Raw genomic sequence first — 26,719 nt, 5'->3', positions numbered from 1 at the left:
CTGTGTCTTGGGAAGGGTATAAAACCATTTCTACAGTGGTGCTCTTGGAAATGAAACTACCCAGATTCTGCTTAGAGTTGGACATCTGAGCAAGAAGGACCTTGGTCAGAGAGGTGACCAAGAACCCAAAGACCACTCAGAACTACAGAGTTCCTTGGCTGAGATGGGAGAACCTGCCAGAAAGACAACAGTCTCTACAGCACTTCACCAATATGGGCTTTATGGGAGAGTGGCCAGACGAAAGCCACTCCTGAGAAAAAGGCACATGACAGCATGCTTGGGGTTTGCAAAAAGTCATGTGAAAGACGGCGCTCATAAGGGAAAAGATTCTGCGGTCTGATGAGACAAACATTTTACTCTTTGGCATGAATGCAAAGCGATATGTCTGGAGAAAACCAGTCATCTAAGCATGGTGGCAGCATCATGCTATGGGGATGTTTTTTAGCAGCAGAGACTGGGAGACTGGTAACGATAGAGGGAACAATGAATGGAGCCAAATACAGGCAAATCCTTGATGAGAACCTGCTTCAGATTGCAAATGACATTAGACTGGGGTGAAGATTTACATTCCAACAGGACAATAACCCCAAGCATACAGCCAAAGGCAAAGCCCAGACTTGAATCCCATTGAAAATCTGTGGAAAGACTTGAAGATTGCTGTTCACTACTCCTCGCCATCTAACTTAACACAGAGTGAGAAAATCTGCAATAAATAAATTGGGGAAAAATCCCCAAATCCAGATGTGCAAAGTTGATAAAGACATACCCAAAATGGCTCAAACCTATAATTGCCGCCAAAGGTGCTTCTACAAAGTAATGACTAGGGTATTTAATTTTCAATAACTTTGCAAACATTTCTAAAAACACGTTTTCACTTTGTCATTATGGGGTATTGTATAGATGGGTGATATATATATATATATTTTTTTTTTTCAGGCTGTAACAATAAAATGTGGAATAAGTCAAGTGGTATGAATACTTTCTGAAGGCACTGTATGTTAGAGTTTACACTTCCTCTTCCAATGAACTGTGGGGAGGTCAAAAGAATGAAACTGTCCACCAAATCTATTCATTTTAAAATGTTGATTACTTCTACTTGCCATTCATCTGATGATAAAACAATACTTTTTTTTTTGGTAACATATGATTGGGATCCCTGGGTCGGCAGTTTGCCTGGGCGGGGTCCCTGGGTCGCCAGTTTGCTAGATGTTTGAATTGTTATAGGGAGAAGAATTAGTCTAAGGACAATTCTGAAAATAATATCAGATGAGGGATGTCGAAATATTTCCTGAAGTTTAAAACGTTTCGGAGGAACGTGCAAAACCAACGGAGAGAAAGAGAGGAATCCGCTGGCAAAATGTCATGGTATGGCTGTGTTACTTTTCATGGCCAATGCAGGTATGAGTGGAGCCGTCCAGGCAGCCACTGGGCAGCAGCCCTTTTCCTGCTGTCCCCTCACCCCTTGCATATCGCCTGGCCCAGCGCCAGGCATCCAGTAGAAAAGGAATTCCAAGAGCAGGTCGAGCTGCTGTATTTGTGCTTCCAAACAGTATTCCCTTTCATTCCCTCTCGGCAGACTGTTTATTTTGGTGCTCTTTTACACCGTGGGGCCTGATGGAGCTGGAAAACGAAAACATCTCCCAGACTTCCAATCCGATGACATGACCGCTGGAAGCAGCTTTTTCTAGCTCAGCAAAAGAAAGAGAGAAAGGCCAATATTCCCCTTCCTTTATCCCCAACAGTAATGGAGAAATCAAAATCATAAACAAACACTAATGAAACAAAGCCACCAAACAGAGACAGACTGATAAAGAACACTAGATGCCTGTGAGAAACCAGGATTTTTCTGAATTGGACAAAAGAAGAATGAGAGTGATGAGTCTTTACTTGGTTCACTTAGAATTGTCTTCAACTGCAAAGCGTCAGCAAAGCAAAACTGGAAAAACCCGGCTAGCAAAGCAAAAACAAAATGGCAGAACTATTGCTCTGTACCGGTCTCCTACTAAAACGACACAAGTGCAGCATTAATTTCCTTCTCAAACAGAATACAATAAATCTCTCCTCAGCTGCCTTCTGTGTAGCACCACCCACTTCAAGAGAGAAAGACCATTTGGGACCAATAGGTATAAATATTTTCATAAGCTTTGATAGGTCCTCATTTGAGGAGAAAGAACGAGAGAGAGTGGGGTTGAGTGAGTGAGTGCAAGAGAGAGAGAAAGAGGGAGGAGAAAGTGAGCGAGAGAAAGAGGAAAGAGAGTGAGAGCAAGTGTGTGATTAATATTGTCTGACAGCTGATCAGAGAGAATGCTGTCTGTTCGGACCCATTCTAACTCCCTGTCAGAGTGGATCAGAGGAGGCCAGTCACCTCACTACAAAAGGACACTGGGCAGGCAGCGTTACTAAGCCCCACAAAGCTATGTCCACTCGAAAAACAAAAGGGCATAACACCAGCGATACCAGCGCTGGCTTCAGGACCACTCCATTCTCAATGCATGGCTAAACCTGGTCCAGGGCTGGCTTGTTAAAAGGTTTGGTACTGACTTTTTTTGGTTCTTTCTCTCCCAAGCTAACTGCTTCGCGTTGTATTTAGTCACCAGGCATCTCCCCCAACCTGGTGCCCTAAATTATGGAAAAAATGCATTCATGAAATTCAGGAGCTGCTCCCCACGGATCCAGTTACAGTTATTGATGACTTTATAAGATGTTTGTTAACCTACGCCAACCTTCATACTTTGAAGAGAGAAAATCGGGGAAAAAAGAAATGTTCTGGTGGCACACATTTTTGGGTTGGTGCATAGCTGCTGTCTTTTTCCAGCTCCGTTTGGACAGATGCAGGCTGATCTGGGTTTCTCTTGGTCGGCTCAAGTGTGACGCTCACATGATGAATGGTGTGATACACTAATGCTAACGTATAGAAGGACTATGGAAAAAAGGCCCTGATCAGACAAACAGATGTGCATCCGCTAAAACTGCTTAATATCACTGTTACTGCAATAAACTCAACAGTTCCACCAGTCCCTTTCTCAGGCTCCAGGGTGGAAAGAGTTGTGCAACTGCAGGATGAGAAGGCGGTAGACGCGCACATACTCAATGGTATAAGTAACAAACTGTACGATTTGCAGACATCAATCTAAATTGAATAATGTTAATATAACAGCAAAATAACAAAATGCAATACCACAATGAGACCAAAATGCACATACTCCGTTTCCTATGAAAGACCTGCTCAGTCATGTGTGATTTCTGGGGCACAACTGGCCAGGGATTTAGGTGGCTGGGCAGCAATTAGGATGGGAAGCATGGCCAACAGCTGGGAATGCCCAAACTATGTCTATTTCCCACCATTACAAAAGAAAGATGGCCATCACACTAATGCTCCTTTCTACGCCAGCAGTCATGTGACCTCTACAGTTAGAGATACGTGGAGCCTATCTGATCAAACAGCAGATCACCATTGTAGTGGAAACTTAATTTTGTATTTACACAGTCAGATGCCCCCTAAATCTTTTGAAACAGACCCATCAGGCCTGGATTTGTGCACAATGAGAAGAGCCTTGCAATAGCTATACTCTTGTCATTGCTTGCAGATCCGGTCTGAAGCAGTCAGGCCAAACAGGACAAAAATATCAAAATGGTGTTGATCAGTCCTTGATGGAAGAATGGTCACTATGCCTGGCTGTGATCACTGACACTGGCATGGAGAGGGCATACCATCTGCCCAAGGACTACAGCACCAGTGGGCAAGCGACAGACAGGGAGGGGAGCGTGTGTGTGGACTGTCAGACCCACCTGCTTTCCCACACACGGCCTCGTAGACCACATGCTGCGAGTTGGACGTCAGAGCTCCATTGGCTGGGCGTTCTGATGAGGTCTGTCTGTGGGCAGAGACAAGATAAGAGTGATCGACTCCTGTACAGTACATTACCCAGAGAGATCCAGAGATAGGGCAAAAACAAACCAATGCTGTTCCACATTCATTGTTGTGGAGGGTTCCACTGATATATTGTAGTGCCCTTCACTCTAATTGTAAGAGCATTGTGAAGGCCAATTCTCTTACAGAGTTACAGTAGTGGCATAGGGATTACTGGCTCCTATTACGACTATGGATACATTGTGTGTGTACTGTGACATCACCAGGCAGGAAAAATGTAAAGCGTGGTGGTTTGCTATGTGCTGTCCATATGGTCTGGTGGGGGTCTCTTGACACTCCAAGAGGTTAAGTATTTACTGAGTGCTAGGACACATTCCTCTACCATGGTAGCTGTCCTGGATGATGTTTTCCTCAACACTGACGCTCCAAAAGAACACGTACGTTGTAGGGTTAGCTGATACGGCTGTGGTGCCAGCTGGGTCATTTGTGGAATTACCTGTGTGTTATTAAATAGAAAAGTCATGACAACAGGTCCCATTGTGACTGATACTGTTTCATAATGTTTCATGAAATGGGTGACCAATTCATTCCAGCAAGTACTACCAACGTGTATAGGGCACTGCCTCTCAATAGAACACACAACACTGGCTCTCACAGAAACAGACTACACAGGGACAATGTGTATATACAGCTTCTCAGACTAAATCATTATGGGTGGAAGAAGGACGTAAAGCAGGGGCCAACAAGCCTGTAACTCTATACATTAAATGTGCTAAGCATTTTTTGGGGAACAATAAATAAAGCTTAGCTGGTATTAACCTCTCGCACCATAACAGTGGCTTGACAAAGCAGCATTAAGAAGGTAATGAGGGCACACACTGCTTCCTTGTAGGGGCTGCACAGTTGTTCCTTCACACCATTACACAACCACAAATGGGACTGGCTCACTTAAAGTGCGGCATAACTATACAGGAAGCAACCCTTTAATATTTGGAGAAAGCTTGACCTCTGAGTTCTTCATATCACTTTGTCAACAGTCTCTCACTTCTCCACGTCATAAGGTGTAGACCGGCAAACACCGCCGTATGGAAGGGCTTAATATATTGAACACGTATCTCTGCATGGAGTATGCACCCACAGTTAGACGTTTAGGAAATAAATGTAAAGCCTTGTAAGAAGCTTTTTCTTTCAGAGGGGCTTGAGTGGATTTTCCCAGATAGACTATGAAATATAGGAACATGGTTGCCTATGGTTGTGTGTTTCTTTGTGTATGGTGTAAGCGAGCGTTTCTTTATGTTATCTGGACGTCTAACCGGGGGGGGATTAGTGTTCATTTATAAACAGAGTTTTGGCAGCGTGATGTGTTTATAGTATCAAGTCGTTCCTACAGCTGACTAATAGGCAGCGAAGGCAGCAGCCAGTCTGACAGTAATGGTTCTGCTGTAATTGTCACCCTATTAAGAATGCCACATGACAGCCTGGGTTTCCGTAGCTAGAGCTGCAAAACCCGCCAAGCCTCACAAACACCAAACACAATCATTTATTTGTGTTACAAATTGCTTTCAAATTTGTAACTGAAGTCATTCCCAGTTTGCAACCATGTTAGGCCAATCGACACTCTAGGGTCCTGCCCTACTGTATGCCACAGCAGCAATTTGGTTATGCAGAAAAGCATGACAATTGGGGTATGGGTGAAGTTTAGAATTTGATTGACGTTGTCCATAGCCATAGACAAGCCTTGATGCTTTGGTTTCATCTTAGGATATCTCAGAAGCAGTCATTGTTGCGAAACTAAGCTTCATTGTGGTCCATTCACATTCTTTCGGTCATCTCTCTCATCAATTAACATATAATGAGACAGAAACTAATTCTGACAAATGTACTGACGAGTCTGTCCAATCAGTGGCTGAACAGACTTGGCATTTCCTCATGATGTTCCGCTCTGATTGGCTGACAGGGCAGCTTGGTGGTGGGTCCAGTGAATTGGCTCTTCTTTCTACATCCCAACCCTCGGCGAGAGAGAGAGGAGACAGTTTGACTGCTCCAACATATAAATCCACTCCCCTCTTTATTTGACTCCCAAACACAACTGCTAATCTTGATCCTTATTACTCACTTTCCGTTCTCCAACAAACCCAAAACTGCATGTCATTCAAATCCTAGATTCAATAACAAAGACTAACTCTCTGTGTTCATCAATGATGTATTGTCCTGTAGGAAAACAGGCAGCAGGGGCAACATTTTGAGATAAGTATCAAATGTAATGTGTTTTTGAGTTCAGCAGTTGGGAGGGTGTGTTTTGAAGATGAAATAACCTTGAACATTTCTAATAGCTACAGTACAGTGATTTCATGTAGGGGTGAACGATCTAAGGCTACTTAACCAAGGTATTGCGTTGCCCTTGAAATGAGTTTAATATAAAAGGGAAACAACTTATTATCCATTTTCTGTGAACAATCATCTCATCTCTTTCAGACAGAGGTTTGCTTTCTATCCGTCATTCTTTATTTCCCTCTCTTTCTTTTCTTCCTTTTTCCATCAGTGCATTTTTGGTCTAGAAGCTTCCGTTTTTCCCACACTCTCCCCTGTCACACAGGCCGACCACAAAAATGCAGGACAGTGGAGAGTGTGAGGAGGTTCTGGAATTCTGCATGCAGAGGGTAAACACAGTAACTGCCAGGAAGACACACAGAGAGGAGCAAACATTGCACCTACCCTGCCCTAACCGACCTTGCCCAACCCTGCCCTAAACTATTCACTGCCTTCCCTCCCCTCTGACCGTGTCACTTGTCCAGGAGAGCGCGCCTCACACATCAGCAACATAACACAACCACATCCCTCTGGGCTCTGGCCTCTCCTGCTCCCTGGCTGGCCTCAGCCGCCACATCAAAGCTGCTATCTGCTGAGGCGGCCACTAAGGCTTTGTGTCATTAGCCAAATCCTTGTACCCCTGATGAAAGGCACCAACACGGACCCTCTGATACAGACAGAAAGACAAGTGACATGGGCACAACAGACAGAGATACAGTAGGAGCAGATGGGTAGAGCAATGGCTTTACCATACAGTTCTATAAATTCCCTACTTAGCAAAAAAGACAATTAAAATGGCCAGGTCCATATAAATCTTTCTGATGTAATACTAGAGAAGCACCCATGGCCAGAGGGGGTGGAGGTTGAGGAGAGAGAATGACAGAGCTGGGACCACTGCGCCTCACGCTGGGGAGAGGAGCCCTCCATCAAAGCCATGTGCTTTAAACAAACAAGCAACCGTATCACTGAGTTTTGCCATTGCTGTGTAATTTAGCCAGATGTTGGGTAATAAAGTCATACTGCAGCGTGGGAAAGTGATGGCAGTTTCAGGCTTCGCTCCGTTTGCACTCTCCCCAACTTTTTCTTTCTTTCTCCATTTTTCTCCTCTCTTCTTCTGTTAATCTCCAAACAAAACAGGGTTTAAACAGCGCTCATAAATAGGGCCCTGCAGTTGAACCGCATTGTGTTTACTGAGCAGGCAGAAATCAGGCCTGTGATGAGGTTGTTTTACTGAACAGGCAGATACAGCCTGAAGCCAAGGGACTGGTACTGTTCGCCTCCACGCTTCATGTAGGCTAGTCTAACTCTCAGTTCTGTTTGAATCTCTGCTGCTGTTGGACCTGGTTCACCCCTCCAGCACAGCCATAGTCCTCTAGACCACTAGCTTGCCATTACATATACTGCATATTCATGTCATGGTCCAGTCACGCTTCCACATTACAGTGGTAATAATGAACTTTCTAGTAAGAGACTAATGAACAGCAGCATCCCAGAGGTAGCTCTAGCTCCAGGTCTTACTTGTTGAGGCGTTGGGTGGCTGTCTTCCTGACCAGGCCCTCCCTGGCACTGCTGGGTGGTTTGGGGTTGAGGATGTGTCCTGGGCCTGCGCAGGCGTGGCTGTGGTTCTGGCGGCCTGGGTGGGTCACTGGTGGACTGGAGGAGGATGGGCCGGTGGGAGCCTGGGGCCAAGGAGCCGTCACAGGATAGGTGTGGCATCATGGCCTTAGCAGCCAACATGGCCTAAGGAGCAAAAACCACACATTTAGCTTCAGATTCACAATCAAGTTAGTTATGACATTACACGTAAGAGGATTTATACAATAGGGCATTATGTACCTAATCCCCTACCTAAATCAGGGATGGGAAAGGCTATCAAATTGTAAATGTGCTCAGTACAACCATAAAAAGAATCAGACTTTGATTTCAGCAAAATAAAGTTCTGCCTTTCGGGTCATCTAAGGTCAAACGTCATCGATCTAAAAGACAACTACATCAATTAGCTTTGAAAAAAGTGCTATCCTTTATCAAAACATGCTCTACATATTTTGAGGTTGGAAGCAGTGCAACACAAATTCTTCACATTTCTTACTTGTTTAGACAAGATCTCTTTAATGACTTCTAGAAACCTGGTAAACAACATGTTCATCCTGACATAATATTTAAGAACTACCGCGTTCACCGGTTGCCTGTGTTGCTGGGAATGCTTCACAGACATTCTTTCCAGATCTCATGTCTATGCTATTTCTCTGCCACTTTATATATCTATCTAACAAGCTAATGGTTTTCCAGCTTCCCAGCGCATGATTTCAAAGGGCCGTCAGCGTGACAGAGAATATTTTGATATAATTTCTGTGTTGATAATGAGAAGCTGAATTTCCAGGTTGGAGGGTCTGTGGTTGTGGAGCAGTTGAGCAGGGCCAGGGAGGGCACCTTTATTTGGCTGCCAGGTGGCCCAGGCCAAGCCTGTGGAGGAGCCGCGCAGTCTGCACCCAGTAACTGGAACATAGAGTAGAGCACCGGAACAGCTCTTTCTCACACACACACACACCTATGCTCCCCTGGACATAGTTTTATATTCAGTTAAGCCAAATACTTCAATAAATTCTGCCACAAGGCAGGGGAGGTGAGTGTTGGAATGTGGAGAGCGCATATTTCAATAAGACCAAAACCCGCAATGGTTTTTCACGTGTCATTACAGAGTAGGGTCAAGGCATTGACTAATTCTCTGACCAATGGAAGGACACAGTCTTGGAAGGAGGGTTTACTGGGCAATTCTACTCTGAGCCAAAGTGAATGAGCCTTAAGGCCATGGAACACATGGAAACGCTACAGAATTGCAGGGCGTCTGTTAGTATACTCCCATTCAAGTCAAGCTGGCAAGAGAGACTGAGGGGCAGAGCAGAGGGAGAGGATATTTAAGGGACGGTTCCCTGATTGGGTGGGACTCAAGGCATACAGTCACAGCCCTCCCATGAGCTCAGTAAAAAGGGCTGTTTGTTAAGGGAGAACAACAGGTTGGCTCTCTTGCTCTCTTAAACTGTGCCCTTTATAGCATATGATTACACACACACCAACTAATCCTGCAAACCATTTCCTGCAATTTTCGCAATCAGGGGGAGAGATGGTCCCTGCTCAACCCTACCTGGTAATCGTGGATGGATGGATGCTGTGAGTGGCTGGCTGAGAGTGGTTGTGGCTTGGTGAACTAGTGAACTGTGCTCAATCAGCGAGCTGGCGATGGGAGGGGAGTGGACAGGAGCTAGGGGGATCACTTTCAAAGAGAGTCTTGCGTACCCAGCCAGTCCGGGCCAAGAAAAACATCCCCCTCAATTGCATTAATTAGACTCAACCTAGACGTAAAAAGGATGATGTGAGAGCAACTGCATTACTCAAAGAAAAAAAAGAAAAGAAACTGCGCCTCCCATCATCCCACCCCAAAAGGTGTATTTGTATTTATTATGGATCACCATTAGTTCCTCTACTCTTCCTGGGGTCCAGCAAAATTAAGACAGTTTATACAATTTTAAAAACATTACAATACATTCACAGCACAGATTTCACAACACACTGTGTGCCCTCTTGGCCTTACTCCACCACTACCACATATCTACATTACAAAATGCATGTGTACGTGTGTATAGTGCGTATGTTAACGTGTGTTTGCATCTGTCTGTGCCTATGTTTTGTGTTGCTTCACAGACCCCGCTGTTCCATAAGGTGTATTTTTATCTGTTTTTTCTAATCTAATTTTACAGCTTGCACGTGGAATAGAGTTACTTGATGTGGAATAGAGTTCCATGTAGTCATGGCTCCATGTAGTACAGTGTGCCTCCCATAGTCTGTTTCTGAACTTGGGGACTGTGAAGAGACATCTGGTGGCATGTCTTGTGGGGTATGCATGGGTGTGCCAAGTAGTTCAAACAGACAGCTCGGTGCATTCAACATGTCAATACCTCTCATAAATACAAGTAGTGAAGAAGTCAATCTCACCTCCACTTTGAGCCACGAGAGATTGACATGCATATTAATATTAGCTCTCTGTGTGCATCCAAGGGCCAGCCGTGCTGCACTGTTCTGAGCCAATTGCAGTCTCTCTTTGTGGCACCTGACCACATGACTGACAGTAGTCCAGATGCACAAAACTAGGGCCTGTAGAACCTGCCTTGTTGATAGTGCTGTTAAGGTAGATCACTGCTTTATTATGACAGACTTCTCCCCATCTTAGCTACTGTTGTATCAATATGTTTTGACCATGACAGTTTACAATCCAGGGTTACTCCAAGCAGTTTAGTCACCTCAACTTGCTCAATTTCCACATTATTTATTGGAAGATTTAGTTGAGGTTAAGGGTTTAGTGCATGATTTGTCCCAAATACAATGCTTTTAGTTTTAGAAATATTTAGGACCAACTTATTCCTTGCCACCCACTCTGAAAGTAGTTGCAGCTCTTTGTTAAGTGTTGCAGTCATTTCAGTCGCTGTAGTAGCTGTAAAGATTGAAGAAAGTAAGGGGCCTAGACACCTGTCCTGGGGAATTCCTGATTCTACCTGGATTATGTTGGAGAGGTTTCCATTAAAGAACACCCTCTGTGTTCTGTTAGACAGGTAACTCTTTATCCACATTATAGCAGGGGGTGTAAAGCCATAACACAAGTTTTTCCAGCAGCAGACTATGATCGATAATGTCAAAAAGAGCTGCACTGAAGTCTAACAAAACAGCCCTCAATCATTTGTTGAATGTCCTTCCCTATAAGCGTACTGAAAGTCTGTTGTCAATTGGTTTACTGTAAAATAGCATTGTATCTGGTCAAACACAATTTTTTCCAAAAGTTTACTAAAAAGGTTAGTAACAGGCTGATTTACTGGCTCAAATAGCCGACCAAGGGGGCTTTACTATTCTTAGGTAGCGGAATGACTTTTGCTTCACTCCAAGCCTGGGGGCAAACATTTTCTAGTAGGCTTAAATTTTAAATATGGCAAATAGGAGTGTCAATATCGTCCGCTATTATCCTCAGTAATTTTCCATTCGAGTTGTCAGACCCAGGTGGCTTGTCATTGTTGATAGACAATTTTATCACCTCTTCCACACTCACTTTACGGAATTCAAAATTACAATGCCTTTCTTTCATAATTTGGTCAGATATACTTGGATGTGTAGTGTCAGCGTTTGTTGCTGGCATGTCATGCATAAGTTTGCTAATCTTGCCAATATATATATATTTTTTAAGTAGTTGGCAATATCAGTTGGTTTTGTGATGAATGAGCCATCTGATTCAATAAATGATGGAGCTGTGTTTGCCTTTTTTCTCAAAATGTAATTTAAGGTGCTCCAACGCTTTTTACTATCATTCTTTATACTATCAAAATAAAGAGAGTCGCACACTACTCTATTTTAATAATTTATTCGCCGTTAGTCAGCACCTCCACACATACATTTTTCTGGGTGTGCGCCATCCTCATTTTATTCTACTATCATTCTTTATGTCATTCATTTGCCATTGCTTTTGTCTCATCCCTCTCAACCATACAATTTTTCAATTCCTCCTCAAGCCACTGGGATTTAACCGTTTTTACAGTCATTTTCTTAATGGGTGCATGCTTATTAATAACTGGAATAAGCAATTTCATAAATGTGTCAAGTGCAATATTCTTTACATCAACAACATAGGAATCACTACAAAACTCATTGTATGACCTCTTATACATTATATTAGGCCCAGCCTTTGGAACTTTGGTTTTCCTAGATAAGCCTACTATATTGTGATCACTACAGTCGATGGGTCTGGATACTGCTTTCAAGCAAATGTCTACAGCATTAGTAAAGATGTGATCAATACATGTTGATGATTTCATCCCTGTGCTGTTTGTAACTACCCTGGCAGGGCTGACTGATAACCTGAACCAGGTTGCAGGCACTGGTTACAGTTTGAAGCTTTTTCTAGAGTGGGCAGCTTGATGAAAGCCAGTCAATATTTAAATCACCCAGAAAATATACCTCTAGTCTCTCCCCAGCCTCCATTCATAGAACGACTCTACAACAAATGCTGCAAGAAGAATAAACACAGATTTCCTGTCCAGATCTCCTTTCAAAGCAAACCAAGAACCAATGCAGGTTTTTTTTTCCAGTTTCAAAATGATATAGTGTCAAGTAACCCAAGGCATTCAGTTTAATCTCATTCAGCAATGGCAGAAATCGCATATGTCACGACCAGTCAAGCATGACTAAAAGGTTTTGTAACTATAACGGTTTAGAAAAGTTATGCCTCAGAAATCAGTTTCAGCATTGTAATGGGAACAAAATAAATGTAGAATCTGATATGAGCTGTGAATGATGGGATTAGGCTTTTTATTCAGTGTAGAATCAGTGGCATTGCCACGCCGGAGCCCTTGTGGGCAGCCAGCCTTGATTACTTACCTTCCAATATAAGCACAGCCAGCAGTAGACTCAGTAGAACAAAGAGTTCGCTTGGTATGAGAATTCATGTTTGCTTTCAAGAAACGAGCTCCCTGTGAGGATGTTCCCACTGGACACCATTTTGTTCAGCGGTTGGAGGAGAAATTCCCAGAATAAGTTTGCAAGCCCTAACATCAAGGCTTTCCTCTACGGGTGATGGGGGAGCTTTTGGAGAGTATCCCCATTGCTTAACAAAAACAAGCAGTTGATATTGCCCAGACAAAAAGAGATGAGGGTTTTCCTGATTTATAATTCAATAGCACTCAAATACCCTACTAAGTGTTTACATCTATGCTTTATTTGAGTAAGAGGGAAACATCAAGGGATGGAAAGGGAGAATTGCAACTTCTAGTGTTTCTCTGAACCCCAATCAGAGAAAATCACAAAAAGTCTGTAAAATGGTTTTGACACAAAGCTGAACACTGGTTCCAAGGATTGGATTGTGTGCAACTTTCAGCCCAGTGAGAGAAGGAGCGTTTCTAATACACTCTCACCACACTGTATATACAGTCTTGCAGGGTTTCTAGTCTGGGTCTACCTGAACATGAGGTTCTCCACATTCAGCCTGTGGTTTACAGGAAGGCATGGTTCTCATTTCGTTGGGCTGAATAGTTCCAAGGCAACCAGAACTACATAGCAGTGATCTTTTTCTCTAAACTCCACAACCACATTTACCCTACCGTTCGGTCCGTGGTATTGTGGTCTGCAGCTCACTGACCTGGTGACGGGTGCGGCTCTGGTCAAGCAGTTGGCGGGACTGGAACTTCTGCTGCTGCAGCTGCTGGATGGCGAACTGGAGCTGGTAGCTGCCTGGGATGGGCTGGTAGCGCTGCTGGGGGCTGACGCCTCTCACCAGGTTGTAGGCACTCTGGGTCTCCCCATCCCAAAGACCCTCCTCATCTCTCAACACCCTGGGGCTATGGGAGCAAAATAAATGAGATCAAAATAGTTCCAAAGTTAACGTGTACTGTATGCTTGATAAATTAAGAACTGAGCATCTAGCATTTACTGATGCAAAAGGTTAGGCTCAGACAGCAGTGGAACAGAAATAACAGCAGTGGTGAGCCATGTAAGTATTTAGGCCTACCATCTCATCATCAGTCACCTGACTATGCAACCAAGACTGAAATGTAGTGTTAGCTCATTAACTGGCCTATTTCCCTCCACATGTTGAGTAGTAAGACTGTGAACAACAAGGGCACAAGACAGCGTAAGGCACCCCAGCCGCTGCACCCAGATGCCCTCCTGTCAAAACTGACCAATCAAAGACGCAAAGCAGAGAGCCGACCCGTGGCAAACATGGGGCACATAGAAAACATTGAAACCTCTCCCGCCTCAGGGCTCTCAGCGCATCACGTTCCATCCACATCACAAAGCCACAACCTGGAAAGCCAACCTTTGAATGGCTCCACACATTTGTAACTGGATTATCTTTCACTAGGACTAAGCCTTTCAGCCTTTTTGGCCCCATCTAAAGCAATAGGGGGCGTCAGGGCTCGCCCCTCCAGCACAAGTTCACTGCAGAGTCTGAAAAGGAAGGCACCCCTTCAGCCAAAAAACTATGTTCCAAAGAGCAGGGTGCTGAGAGAAAAAATGAAAAGAACGAAAGAGAGAGATAAAGAAATAGAACCCCTGAGGAAGAAGAGCTCCTGGAAATTCCTCCCATACATTTACGTCATTTAGCAGACACTCTTATCCAGTGTGACTTACAATTAGTGCATTCATCTTAAAATAGCTAGGTGGGACAAACACATATCAGTCATAGTAAGTACATTTTCCCTCAATAAATTAGCTACATATCAGTCATTGTAAGTACATTTTCCCTCAATAAATTAGCTACATATCAGTCATAGTAAGTACATTTTACCTCAATAAATTAGCTATCAGCCAAGTCAGAGCTAATAAGGGGGGGAAATAGTCAAGTGCTAGTTCATGCATGACAGGCTTATTTTATTTTTTTATATAAGAAAAATAGATAACATTGTAATAACATTTGTATACAGTAAAAGTTAAATAAAATATTATCAGACTTGAAATAACACAATTCACCAAGACATTTTTAGAACAGAACTGAGATAAGGTCTAAAATTAGAATTCAATTAATCTTGAATAACAATACACGCTGCGGGAAAATAATCCAGTGTCGCTCACACAGGCTACATGAAAAATATTCCCGTCCTGCGTAGCCAAACAAAGACACAAGGGATCTTATAGTCATGTGAACGAGCTATCCGCCCGCTCAATTCACGTAATGGCATGTATATTGCAAAAACAACTGGTGTGACCCAGAGCCATGCAAACTTTTTTCACCCTCTTCTGCTAACAAAGGTCTGTCTGTGAACCCTTTAAGACAACAGAGTCCAAAATGACCACAAGACAAAACCCTGATGGATGGTTTCGCCTCCATTTTTTTTTATTTAAGTATTTTTCCCCAAAACTTTTCCAAGTACAGTATGCTTCAGTTAGTCTTTAGCAAGATCTCTCCACTTGAGCTACATGGGAGGCCAAATCACACATCCTCTGAGTCCCACATCAGGGGCCTCAGTTCCTGGCCATTCAATTCCAGCACAATAAATAACAAATAGGAAAGGGGGGAAAAAAATGGCACATCTGAGTTTCCTATCACTGGTACAGTACAGTACATGTGTGCAGTTTTAGCAGCCTGCTCTGCCTGCCTGCAGCATGTGGGTGTCAGTATGAACCCTGCTGAACTCACTGTACTGTAATATGCTGATATGACTTACAATAACACAGCAGTGTGAGCTGAGCACATGTGCAGCATCAATCTAACTCAGCGCCGAATGTGGGAAAAAGGCCGTTATGAAATGACATCATGCTGCTTCAGCCCACCATAACTCCACGTCCTGGCCTAGCTGGTCAATGTGGACATCAGGCTCAGGGGTTCAGGGGTATTTCCAGCACCAGTCAAAACGTTGGACACACCTACTCATTCAAGGGTTTTTCTTTATTTTTACTATTTTCTACATGGTAGAATAATAGTGAAGACATCAAAACTATGAAATAACACATATGGAATCATGTAGTAACCCCCAAAAAAGTGTTAAACAAATCCAAATATATTTCAGATTTTTAGCCACCCTTGATGACAGCTTTGCACACTTTTGGCATTCTCTCAACCAACTTCACCTGGAATGCTTTTCCAACAGTCTTGAAGGAGTTCCCACATATGCTTAGCACTTGTTGGCTGCTTTTCCTTCACTCCGCAGTCCAACTCATCCCAAACTATCAACTGGGTTGAGGTTGGGTATTTGTGGAGGCCAGGTCATCACTATCCTCCTTGGTCAAATAGCCCTTACACAGCCTGGAGGGTGTGTTGGCTCATTGTCCTGTTGAAAAACAAATGGTCCCACTAAGCGCAAACCAGATGGGATAGCGTATCGCTGCAGAATGCTGTGGTAGCCATGCTGGTTAAGTGTGCCTTGAATTCTAAATAAATCACCTACAGTGTCACCAGCAAAGCACCCCCGCACCATTTTACCTCCTCCTCCATGCTTCACGGTGGGAACCACACATGCGATCCGTTCACCTACTCTGTGTCTCACAAAAACACGGCGGTTGGAACCAAAAATCTCAAAATTTAGACTCAGACAAAATTTCCATTGCTCGTGTTCCTTTAGTAGTGGTTTCTTTGCAGCAATTCGACCACGAAGGCCTGATTCACACAGTCTCCTCTGAACAGTTGATGTTGGGATGTGTCTGTTACTTGAACTCCGTGAAGCATTTATTTTGGCTGCAATTTCTGAGGTGCAGTTAACTGTAATGAACTTATCCTCCGCAGCAGAGGTAACTCTGGGTCTTCCATTCCTGTGGCGGTCCTCATGCGAGCCAGTTTCATCAAAGAGCTTGATGGTTTTTGTGACTGCACTTGAAGAAACTTTCAAAGTTCTTGAAATTTTCCGGATTGACTAACCTTCATGTCTTAAAGTAATGACGGACGGTTGTTTCTCTTTGCTTATTTGAGCTGTTCGTGCCATAATATGGACTTGGTCTTTTACCAAATAGGTAAAATACTTGTTGAACACTTTTTTGGTTACTACATGATTCCATATTATTCCATACTTATTTCATAGTTTTGATGTCTTCACTATTATTGTACAATGTAGAACATAGTAAAAATAAAGAAAAAACCCTGGGTAAGTGTGCCCAAACTTTTCACTGGTACTGTATTTTCTCCCCCTTGTCCTCCATCTAGAGGGGCATTGATATGATAACTATGAAACAGAGTACTGGAGCCTACAGTGTTGAGAAGCAGAGAACTGGTGGATGGGTTCAAAGTGCCAGTGTGAGTGCAGTGCATAAGTCCATCTCTCATGTGTGTGACTGAAATGGGGGGAGAGGGTTTTAGTCCATACTGCCTGCTGAGGGGGGGAAGGGCTGTTACTAGGGTGTTGATGTCAACTCATTAACATGGCCCCCTTATCCCAGGTTGGAATTTCTCTCTCCCCTACCTCAGGGGATACCTTACTCCCAGCACTACATCTGGGTCCAATTGAGGTGAAAAAAATAAGCTTTTTTATTGAAAGGAAGACATCAAACCATTTTTGCCCCATTCATTTTCAAGTTTCCTTGAGTTTTCTGGGGAGCCAAATAGGCTCTGCAAATGGACAGTCACAAAATGTACTGGAATTAAATGCTGCGACAACGTCCGGCCAAGTAAAACAACAGTCTGACAAAATATTGAACAAAACCAAAAATACCAGTATGTGTGTTGCGGTGACCAGGGTCTGAGCGGTTCTTGAGTACTGCAGAACCAGAAATGGTGGCCCTGTGGTTATTTGGATATGAAGACAGAGATGGAGGTAACAGTGGAGAGAGAGTTTTGGTGCCAAGGTAGAGAGACACATTAGTATTCTCCTCACTAGAGGTCGACCGACTATGATTTTTCAACGCCGATACCGATTATTGGAGGACCAAAAAAAGCCGATACGATTTTTTATTTAATTTATTTGTAATAATGACAATTACAACAATACTGAATGAACTTATTTTAACTTAATATAATATATCAATAAAATCAATTTAGCCTCAAATAAATCATTTTACATGTAAAATTTGGTTTAAATTATGCAAAAACAAAGTGTTGGAGAAGAAAGTAAAAGTGCAATATGTGCCATGTAAGAAAGCTAACGTTTAAGTTCCTTGCTCAGAACATGAGAACATATGAAAGCTGGTGGTTCCTTTAAACATGAGTCTTCAATATTCCCAGGTAAGAAGCTTTAGGTTGTAGTTATTATAGGAATTATAGGACTATTTCTCTCTATACCATTTGTATTTCATTAACCTTTGACTATTGGATGTTCTTATAGGCACTTTAGTATTGCCAGTGTAACAGTATAGCTTCTCCTCGCTCCTACCTCGGCTCGAACCAGGAACACAWCGACAACAGCCACCCTCGAAGCAGCGTTACCCATTGCTCCACAAAAGCCGCAGCCCTTGCAGAGCAAGGGAAACAACCACTCCAAGTCTCAGAGCGAGTGACGTTTGAAACGCTATTAGCACGCACCCCGCTAACTAGCTAGCCATTTCACCTCGGTTACACCAGCCTCATCTCGGGAGTTGATAGGCTTGAAGTCATAAACAGCGCAATGTTTGACGCACAACGAAGAGTTGCTGGTAAAACGCACGATAGTGCTGTTTGAATGAATGCTTACGAGCCTGCTGGTGCCTACCACCGTTCAGTCAGACTGCTCTATCAAATCATAGACTTAATTATATCATAATAACACACAGAAATATGAGCCTTAGGTCATTAATATGGTAGAATCTGGAAACTATCATCTCGAAAACAAGACGTTTATTCTTTCAGTGAAATACGGAACCGTTCCGTATTTTATCTAASGGGTGMCATCCKTAAYTCTAAATATTCCTGTTACATTGCACAACCTTCAATGTTATGTCATAATTACGTAAAATTCTGGCAAATTAGGCGGCCCAAACTGTTGCATATACACTGACTCTGCGTGCAATGAACGCAAGAGAAGTGACACAATTTCACCTGGTTAATATTGCCTGCTAACCTGGATTTCTTTTAGCTAAATATGCAGGTTTAAAAATATATACTTCTGTGTATTGATTTTAAGAAAGGCATTGATGTTCATGGTTAGGTACACATTGGAGCAACGATACGCACCGCATCGATTATATGCAACGCAGGACACGCTAGATAAACTAGTAATATCATCAACCATGTGTAGTTAACTAGTGATTATGATTGATTGATTTCTTTTATAAGATAAGTTTAATGCTAGCTAGCAACTTACCTTGGCTTACTGCATTCGCGTAACAGGCAGTCTCCTCGTGGAGTGCAATGAGAGGCAGGTGGTTAGAGCGTTGGACTAGTTAACTGTAAGGTTGCAAGATTGAATCCCCCGAGCTGACAAAGTGAAAATCTGTCATTCTGCCCCTGAACGAGGCAGTTAACCCACCGTTCCTAGGTCGTCATTGAAAATAAGAATGTGTTCTTAACTGACTTGCCTAGTTAAATAAAGATTAAATAAAGGTGTAAAAAAATAATAATAATAATATTTAAAAAATTTAAAATCGGACAAATCGGTGTCCAAAAATATCGATTTCCGATTGTTATGAAAACTTGAAAGTCGGCCCTAATTAAATGGGCCATTCCGATTAATCGGTCGACCTCTACTCCTCACTGAGGGGAGTAGAATGCGCCAACCATGACATATTACAACCCTAAATACACAATTGTGGTGCTCAATCACAATTTCAAACCACAGCTATTGTTACCCAAAAACTTACTGGAAATGAATTCTTACCTGAGCCAATTGTTCGATCCAGGATCGGGTAAAATTAGTAAAATACAGAGACTGTAAACAATCTGGCCTTCTTTTATATGCTTGTCCTAAACTAGCAAAAGAGAGCTAATGATAAAACACCATGCACCCATTGGTCATGCACCCTGATGTTTTGGGCTCCCGAGTGGCGCAGTGGTCTAAGAGGCTTTACTGCAGTACGTGGTTCAAATCCAAGCAGCATCACATTCGGCCATAGGGTGGCTCACAATTGGCCCAGCGTTGCCCGGGTTTGGCCGTCATTGTAAATAAGAATTTGTTCTTAACGGACTTGCCTAGTTAAAAAAAAAAAATGTTAGAGACTTTTAGAAGGTCAAATTAATGCCTATGAGAAATCAAACATAATTTCACATCAACGATGAGGTTTGGGACAATTCAAAAAACGTCAAAGTATCGGCAAGTCAAGCATTACTCCTGACAACAGAGTTGTGAGTGGTAAGGTGTCTATATAGTAATAGTATAATGATGTTTATGAAAGTGAGTGTAGCCAGCAGCCCCCTGCTCCAGGTTGACAGCAGACTGGAGTGAGAGGAGTGGGGAAGCAGCTTCTCTCTCTCTGTGTGTTTCAGAGTGCTGAGGCAGCATACCTGGCAGAATGTCGGCACATCAAAGGGCCAAGCTACTCTTTGAAACCCATCATGCTTCACCCCTGTGGTTGCTGCTTAAAGAGCCAGCGTGCTTAACGGTTTCAGTATGTTTGGCACAGACCACCGGCCCCAGTTGTAGGGGGCTCAGGAAATCCTACATGAAAGAAACAGCACAAAGTCGAAATCAAGATAATTTATCTCATCAACGATGTTACACCGCTTTCTAAGATCCCTACGCCAAATTTACGGTTGCGGGTAATGGGGTGGAAAAAAAATTGGGGTTTGTGTTGGTGCGGAAAGTAACAGAGAGAAAGTGATGGATGGCACGTTCTTAACAGGAGAACCTTCTGACAAAGGGATCCTTTTTACCTGAGCTGTCCTGTGACGAGGTGAAAGATCTCATCAAAATCTCTGTTAGGAGCTCTGCTGTTAATACTTCATAAGTGGCAACATACTTTAGTGCACTCAAGAACCGTATTTTATGAGTTAACCTCAGAGGATTTCCAGTTAAAAAGTAGAATAATAGTCCTCACATGAACTGGGATCAAAAAGGAGAAAGTACTGTAGATAAGATAAAAGTACTTAAAGTTTAAATGTCACATGCACAAGTACAAGTGAGTGTGCATAAACAAAATACAAGGGTCAACTCAGTCTGTGTAGCTATTTGGTTAGCTATTAGCAGTCTTGGGAATAGAAGCTGTTCAGGAGCTTGTTGGTGTCAGACTTGATGCACCGGTACCACTTGCTGTGGGGAAGCAGAGAGAACAGTCTATGGCTTGGGTGGCTGGAGTCTAACAATTTTCCGGGCCATCCTTTTGCACCACCTGATATAGAGGTCCTGGAAGGCAGGAAGTTCGGCCCCAGTGATGTACTGGGCTGTCTGCAACACCCTCTGTAGCGCCATGCGATCAAGGGCGGTGCTGTTGCCATACCAAGCAGTGTTGCAGCCAGTCAAGATGCTCTCAAAAGGTGCAGCTGTAGAACTTTGAGGATTTGAGGGCCCATGCCAAACATTTAACCTCCCGAGGGGGAATAGGCGCAACTGTGGAACTTGTTAACAACTGTCCACGTGTGTGTGGACCATTTTAAGTCTTTAGTGATTTGGACACTGAAGCTCTCGACTCGCTCCACTGCAGCCCAGTCGATGTGGATTGGGGCATGAACGCTGAGCTGTAGTCAATGAACAGCATTCTCACATAGGCATTCCTCTTATCTAGGTGGGTGAGGGCAGTGTGGAATGCAATTCAGATTGCGTCGTCTATGGATCTGTTAGGGCGGTATGCAAATTGGAGTGGGTCTAGGATGGAATTGATGTGTGCCATAGCAAACCTTTCAAAGCACTTCATGATTACAGATGTGAGTGCTACAGGACGGTAGTCATTGTGGCATGAAGCCTTAGAGTTCTTGGGAACAGGAATGATGTATGTAGAGATTACAAACTGGAACAAGGAGAAGTTGAAAAATATTGTGAATATGCTGTTCTGCGCATGCTCTGAGAACGCACCCTGGAATACCGTCCGGCCCAGCGAGTGTTGATCTGATTAAAGACCTTAGTCACTTCGGCCTCAGAGAGCGAGATCACCCAGTTCACTGGGTCAGTGAGGGCCCTCACGCACGTCACGGTGTTGTTGAAGCCTGTATTAAATGCATCGAGTTTGTCTGGTAGAGAGGAAACGTTAGGCAGATCATGACTTGGTCTTCCTTTGTAATCTGTGATGGACTGTAGATCCTGCCACATGCGGCGGGGGCGGCGGAGCTGGTAATATGATTCCACCTTATTCCTATATTGTCCTTTTGCTCGTTTGATGACCGTGCGGAGGTCGTAGTGGGACTTCTTGTACTTGTCCTCAGCTGTAACCTCAAGGTTGTATTTGATAGCTGTGTGTGCGGTAGCCCTGTCCTTTAGTTTAGCGCAAACCTCTGTGTTAACCTTCACTGTGGTTAAGCATCCTTCACAAAGCATCCTTCACTCATGCTGCCAAACATACCCTCGTAAAACTGACCATCCTACCAATCCTCGACGATGTCATTTACAAAATAGCCCCCAACACTCTACTCAACAAATTGGATGCAGTCTATCACAGTGCCATCTGTTTTGTCACCAAAGCCCCATATACTACCCACCACTGTGACCTGTACGCTCTCGTTGGCTGCCCCTTGCTTCATACTCGTCGCCAAACCCACTGGCTTCAGGTCATCTACAAGTCTCTGATAGGCCCCGCCTTCTCAGCTCACTGGTCACCATAGCAGCACCGACCCGTAGCACGCGCTCCAGCAGGTATATCTCTCTAGTCACCCCCAAAGCCAATTCCTCCTTTGGCCACCTTTCCTTCCAGTCCTCTGCTGCCAATGACCGGAATGAATTGCAAAAATCACTCAAGCTGGAGACTTTTACCTCCCTCACTAGCTTTAATCACCAGCTGTCTGAACAGCTCACTGCACCTGTACATAGCCCATCTGTAAATAGCCCATCCAACTACCTCATCACCATACTGTATTTATTTATTTATTTATTTATCTTGCTCCTTTGCACCCCTGTAACTCTACTTGCACATTAATCTTCTGCACATCAATCACTCTAGTGTCTATTTGGTATATTGTAATTACTTGGCCACCATGAGCTATTTATTGCCTTACCTCCCTTGCACACACTGTATATAGATTTTCTTCAACTGTATTATTGACTGTATGTTTTGTTTATTCCATGTGTAACTTTGTGTTGTTATATGTGTCGAACTGCTTTGCTTTATTCTTGGCCAGGTCGCAGTTGTAAATGAGAACTTGTTCTCAACTTGCCTACCTGGCTAAATAAAAGGTTAAATAAAAATTACAAATAAAAAAACTGTGGGGACAATGTCGCAGATGTATTTCCTAATGAAGCCAGTGACAGAGGTGGTTAACTCGATGTTATTGGCGGAGTGTCTGAACATATTTCAATTAGCACTAGCAAAGCAGTCCTGTAGCATAAACTCTGATTCTGATGACCATTTCTCAACCGGGAAGAGTCACCGGTACTTCCTGTTTGAGCCTCCGCTTGTAAACCGGAAGCAGGAGTAGAGTCATGATCTGATTTGCCAAATGGGGACGAGGGAGGGCCTTGTATGCTTGCTTGTGGGTAGAGTAACAGTGGTCTGGGACTTTATGGCGACGGAGACGTGTTGATGGAAGTTTGACATCATGTGGTGGCAGGTAGCCTTGTGGTTAGAGCATTGGGCCAGTAACTGAAAGGTTGCTAGATCGAATCCCCGAGCTGACAAGGTAAAAATCTATCGTTCTGCTCCTGAACAAGTCAGTTAACCCACTGTTCCTAGGCCGTCATTTTAAATAAGAATTTGTTGTTAACTGACTTGCCTAGTTAAATAAAGGTAAAATAAAAAAAAGTTTCTCAATGATGTGGAATTAAAAATCGCCGGCAACAAGAAAAGCAGCCTCTGGGTGCAAGTTTTCCTGCTTGTTTATAGCCTCGTACAGTGCCAACTTGTTATTTTTCGTATCCTGAGTGTAATGTATACAACAGTTGCAATAACAGCTGAAAACTCCCTCAGGATGTAGAAGGGTCAGCATTTGACCATCAGGTATTCCAAGACGGGTGAACAATGGGTCAAGACTTCCACTGTGCTCGAGTTAACACACCATTTGTTTTTGATGAAGAGGCAAAACCCTCCCCTTCAATTTCCCTGACTCTACTGTTCTGTCCGCTCTGTGAATGGAGAATCTATCGAATTGGATAGCCATGGGTAGTATCTTGTCTAAAGCCATGTTTCAGAAAAGCTGTGAATATTGCAGTTACGAGAGTCCCATTGGTAGCAAATCCGCAAACAGAGGTCAACCATTTAATTATAGGATGGCATTGGCCAATAGAATAAAGGGAAGAGGTGGCTGGTTTTCCCCTCGCCTTAATCTCGCCTGGACTCCCCCATTCTTGTCTCTAACGCCGGCATTTCCTCTTGGTTACCCCGAAAATTGGGTCAGTTACAGAAAGAGCCCAGGGCAGATGAGTCGAAGTTGAAGCCAGAATTGAGGCAAGTAACTGCAGATCTGATGTTCAAAAGTTTGTCTGTTATAAGAAATGATAGCAGATAGATTTTGTGGAAATTAAGTAAAAATAAACGCTAAAAGATTACAAAATAGAAAAGTTGAGTTGGAGCTTGCAAAATGGCTGCAATACAGTACGGCGCCATCTTCTGTTTTGGACTTACAATAGAAAGGAGGATAATCCATCAAGGTCATAACAATTAGGCTACATTTAAAATGTGAAATGTAAAAGTTAACGTCTGTCTCCCTCCATACAACTACTCTTTGAGATGATACATTCTATTAAACGTATCTTCCTCCATTTGTGGAAATAAAAACATTTTAAAAAGGGAAAAGGCCAGACATTCCAGGAATTCCCACACAGTTCCATACATAAGGAAGGGCTGGACTGGAAAAACAGAGAACGGGAGATCAGGGCCAAACTGTCTGAGACATTGTCACTCACATATCACTGTAAAAATAGAGAGAGCAACCATGTATGCTTAAACCTTGCTCGCCCACCTCTTCCAGAAGCAGCATCCAGCAGAGGTTGAACCCCCCCTTAACTCACATGACTCAGTCTGGCACACATATTCACAGTGTCCATGTGCTCACTCCTCTCTTCCCCTATCCCTCTCTGCAGTGGCCCATGTGAGGGAGAGAGCATGGTTGCAGAGAAGAGAGTTGGAGCAGACTGGCTATGTGGCAGGCTTACTGTTGACTCTGCCCCCACTTATCCAATGCAATGTATTAGGCTGCCAGCATGCTTCACACACTCCAGGCAGCTATCAGCAAACTCCACAGCTAGCCTCACAAAGCACAATTAAAACGCTTCAAAATAAGCATTTTGTTAGTCAAAGGCCTACATTGAAATACCCCATTAAGCCCAGAAGTTGAAAATACTTTTCCAAAAACTCAGTCTTCAATTTAAAGATTCTTCAGAGACCATTAAACCTGGCTTGAGGTTTTATTGACTGTGACCAAATAGGCTACCACAAACTAAAGCACCTATAAAATTGTCCAATGTTGATTATACAGAAAATCCTCCAAATTTTAATTTGCCCCGATGTGAATGAGGCTCTTAGCATAGTCCCACTAAAAGCCTCTCATGAGATTGAGCACAGCTCGTGTGAACCTCTCACCGGCAAGCTTTAGAAGGGAGACCAAGAGAAAGGCATCCGCATTAAGGATAGACCTTTGAAATGCACACTCAAGATACACACTTGGAGAGTCCTCTCCAAAATGACGAATGGGATCCAAGCCGCCTCTGTAAAAACAGGTGGCACGTGGGGTTAAAAAGAAATGTGCAAGACCTGTGCATTATATTCATGGCAGTGATGCATTTAATCAAAATTACTGTTCAAGCCACTGATCAGAGATGTTCCAAGTCCCGGAGGGGTTGCAACATCCATCACTATAAGGGCTTAAACTGGTAGAGAAAAGGAGAGCACACCATTTCTAATGCTCCAAAAGTTGGTAATACAAGTTACCTTAGACCATCAGAGCGACTATGTAGTATAGTGGATGCAGCACAGACTAGACCACAGGAGGAGGTCTGTAAAAACAGTTCTGATTATGCTTTATGAAGCCTCCACTGCCCCAGCGCCACACTCAACCTGCTGCTCTGAATGACTGTATACAACTGCCCAGCATCTCAGACTCCAGTCTCTCTGAGGAGAGGAATTGCTGTTTACTTTGGCAGTGAACCTCGTTGAGATTGCAACGCACCATTCCCTCTCCACAGCCTTTGGGGAGGGCAAATACCACTGGTGAAGCACAATGGTAATATTTTGCCCAAAGCAACACGAGAGGTCTTATAAGGGAACTGAGGTGTAGTGCATGACAAATGGACAAATGGATGGTATACTGGTGACAATCGAGGGGAAATCAAGGGGTATTGCAGACAGTCACCCCACCTTTCTTGATTCAAGACTGCATTTAATCCCACATAATTTCTCATTGTACAACCAATGTAGTATCAGTGGTACTGTATATAATTAATCATCTCATTCCAAACAGACCCTTGACTCCATCTCATAAACAGTCGTTATCAGTACATGAACAGAGTAGCGCAATGAACCAATGGACATAAGTGATGGTCAAGGGAATTTCCTGCACGTGGGTCAGTATAAATGCATTACGTTGTTGCATGTGAGCATCGTGCAACTCTTAAGTAAGGTGTCTGTTGGGGTGTATATGTTTGACTCACCCAGTAGTGCTGTGGATGGGCCCTGTGTCAGAGTGGACAGCCCTGACAGGCCGCTGGGTCACAGCTCCAGTCCCATGACCATGCCGCACTGCTGGGGCCAGGGTGATGGCCCCTCTGCTCAGCACCCTGTTAGTCAGGTTCAGGTTGGTCAACTGCAGGGGCAAGAGAAAACACAACGACAATGCATCAGAAACGCAACTGTGTTCATCATTGGCACGCTAACTGCTAAATCGTGAGAATTTATGGTGAAAAATGTCTGCAATCATCTCTGCAGAGAAAAATGGTTAAACCTGAACTGTCAATACATGGTCTTATTGAGGAAGCAAGCAAATAGTGATATTAAACAAGTATAATCTGCTTGAGTTACTTGTCTTCCCACTATGGTACTGCAGACACCAGGGCTTTCGATTTCTTCTTATTGGACTGGCGGCCGCCCTGTGTGCTG

General features: G+C 43.5%; 1 protein-coding gene across 1 annotated transcript in view; it reads right to left on the bottom strand.

Annotated features, from left to right (window-relative positions):
* Positions 1-26,719, bottom strand: part of ttll5 (tubulin tyrosine ligase-like family, member 5) — a 98,965-nt gene that overhangs the window by 11,777 nt on the left and 60,469 nt on the right. Inside the window, 5 exon segments of the mRNA XM_023994567.2 lie at positions 3,790-3,875; positions 7,700-7,890; positions 7,892-7,921; positions 13,353-13,551; positions 26,275-26,426. Coding sequence (XP_023850335.2) covers positions 3,790-3,875; positions 7,700-7,890; positions 7,892-7,921; positions 13,353-13,551; positions 26,275-26,426 — 658 coding nt within the window.

Source organism: Salvelinus sp. IW2-2015, linkage group LG9 (genome assembly GCF_002910315.2).
Source record: "Salvelinus sp. IW2-2015 linkage group LG9, ASM291031v2, whole genome shotgun sequence".
Taxonomy (NCBI): Eukaryota; Metazoa; Chordata; class Actinopteri; order Salmoniformes; family Salmonidae; genus Salvelinus; species Salvelinus sp. IW2-2015.
This window is presented reverse-complemented; position numbering and strand designations above follow the sequence as displayed.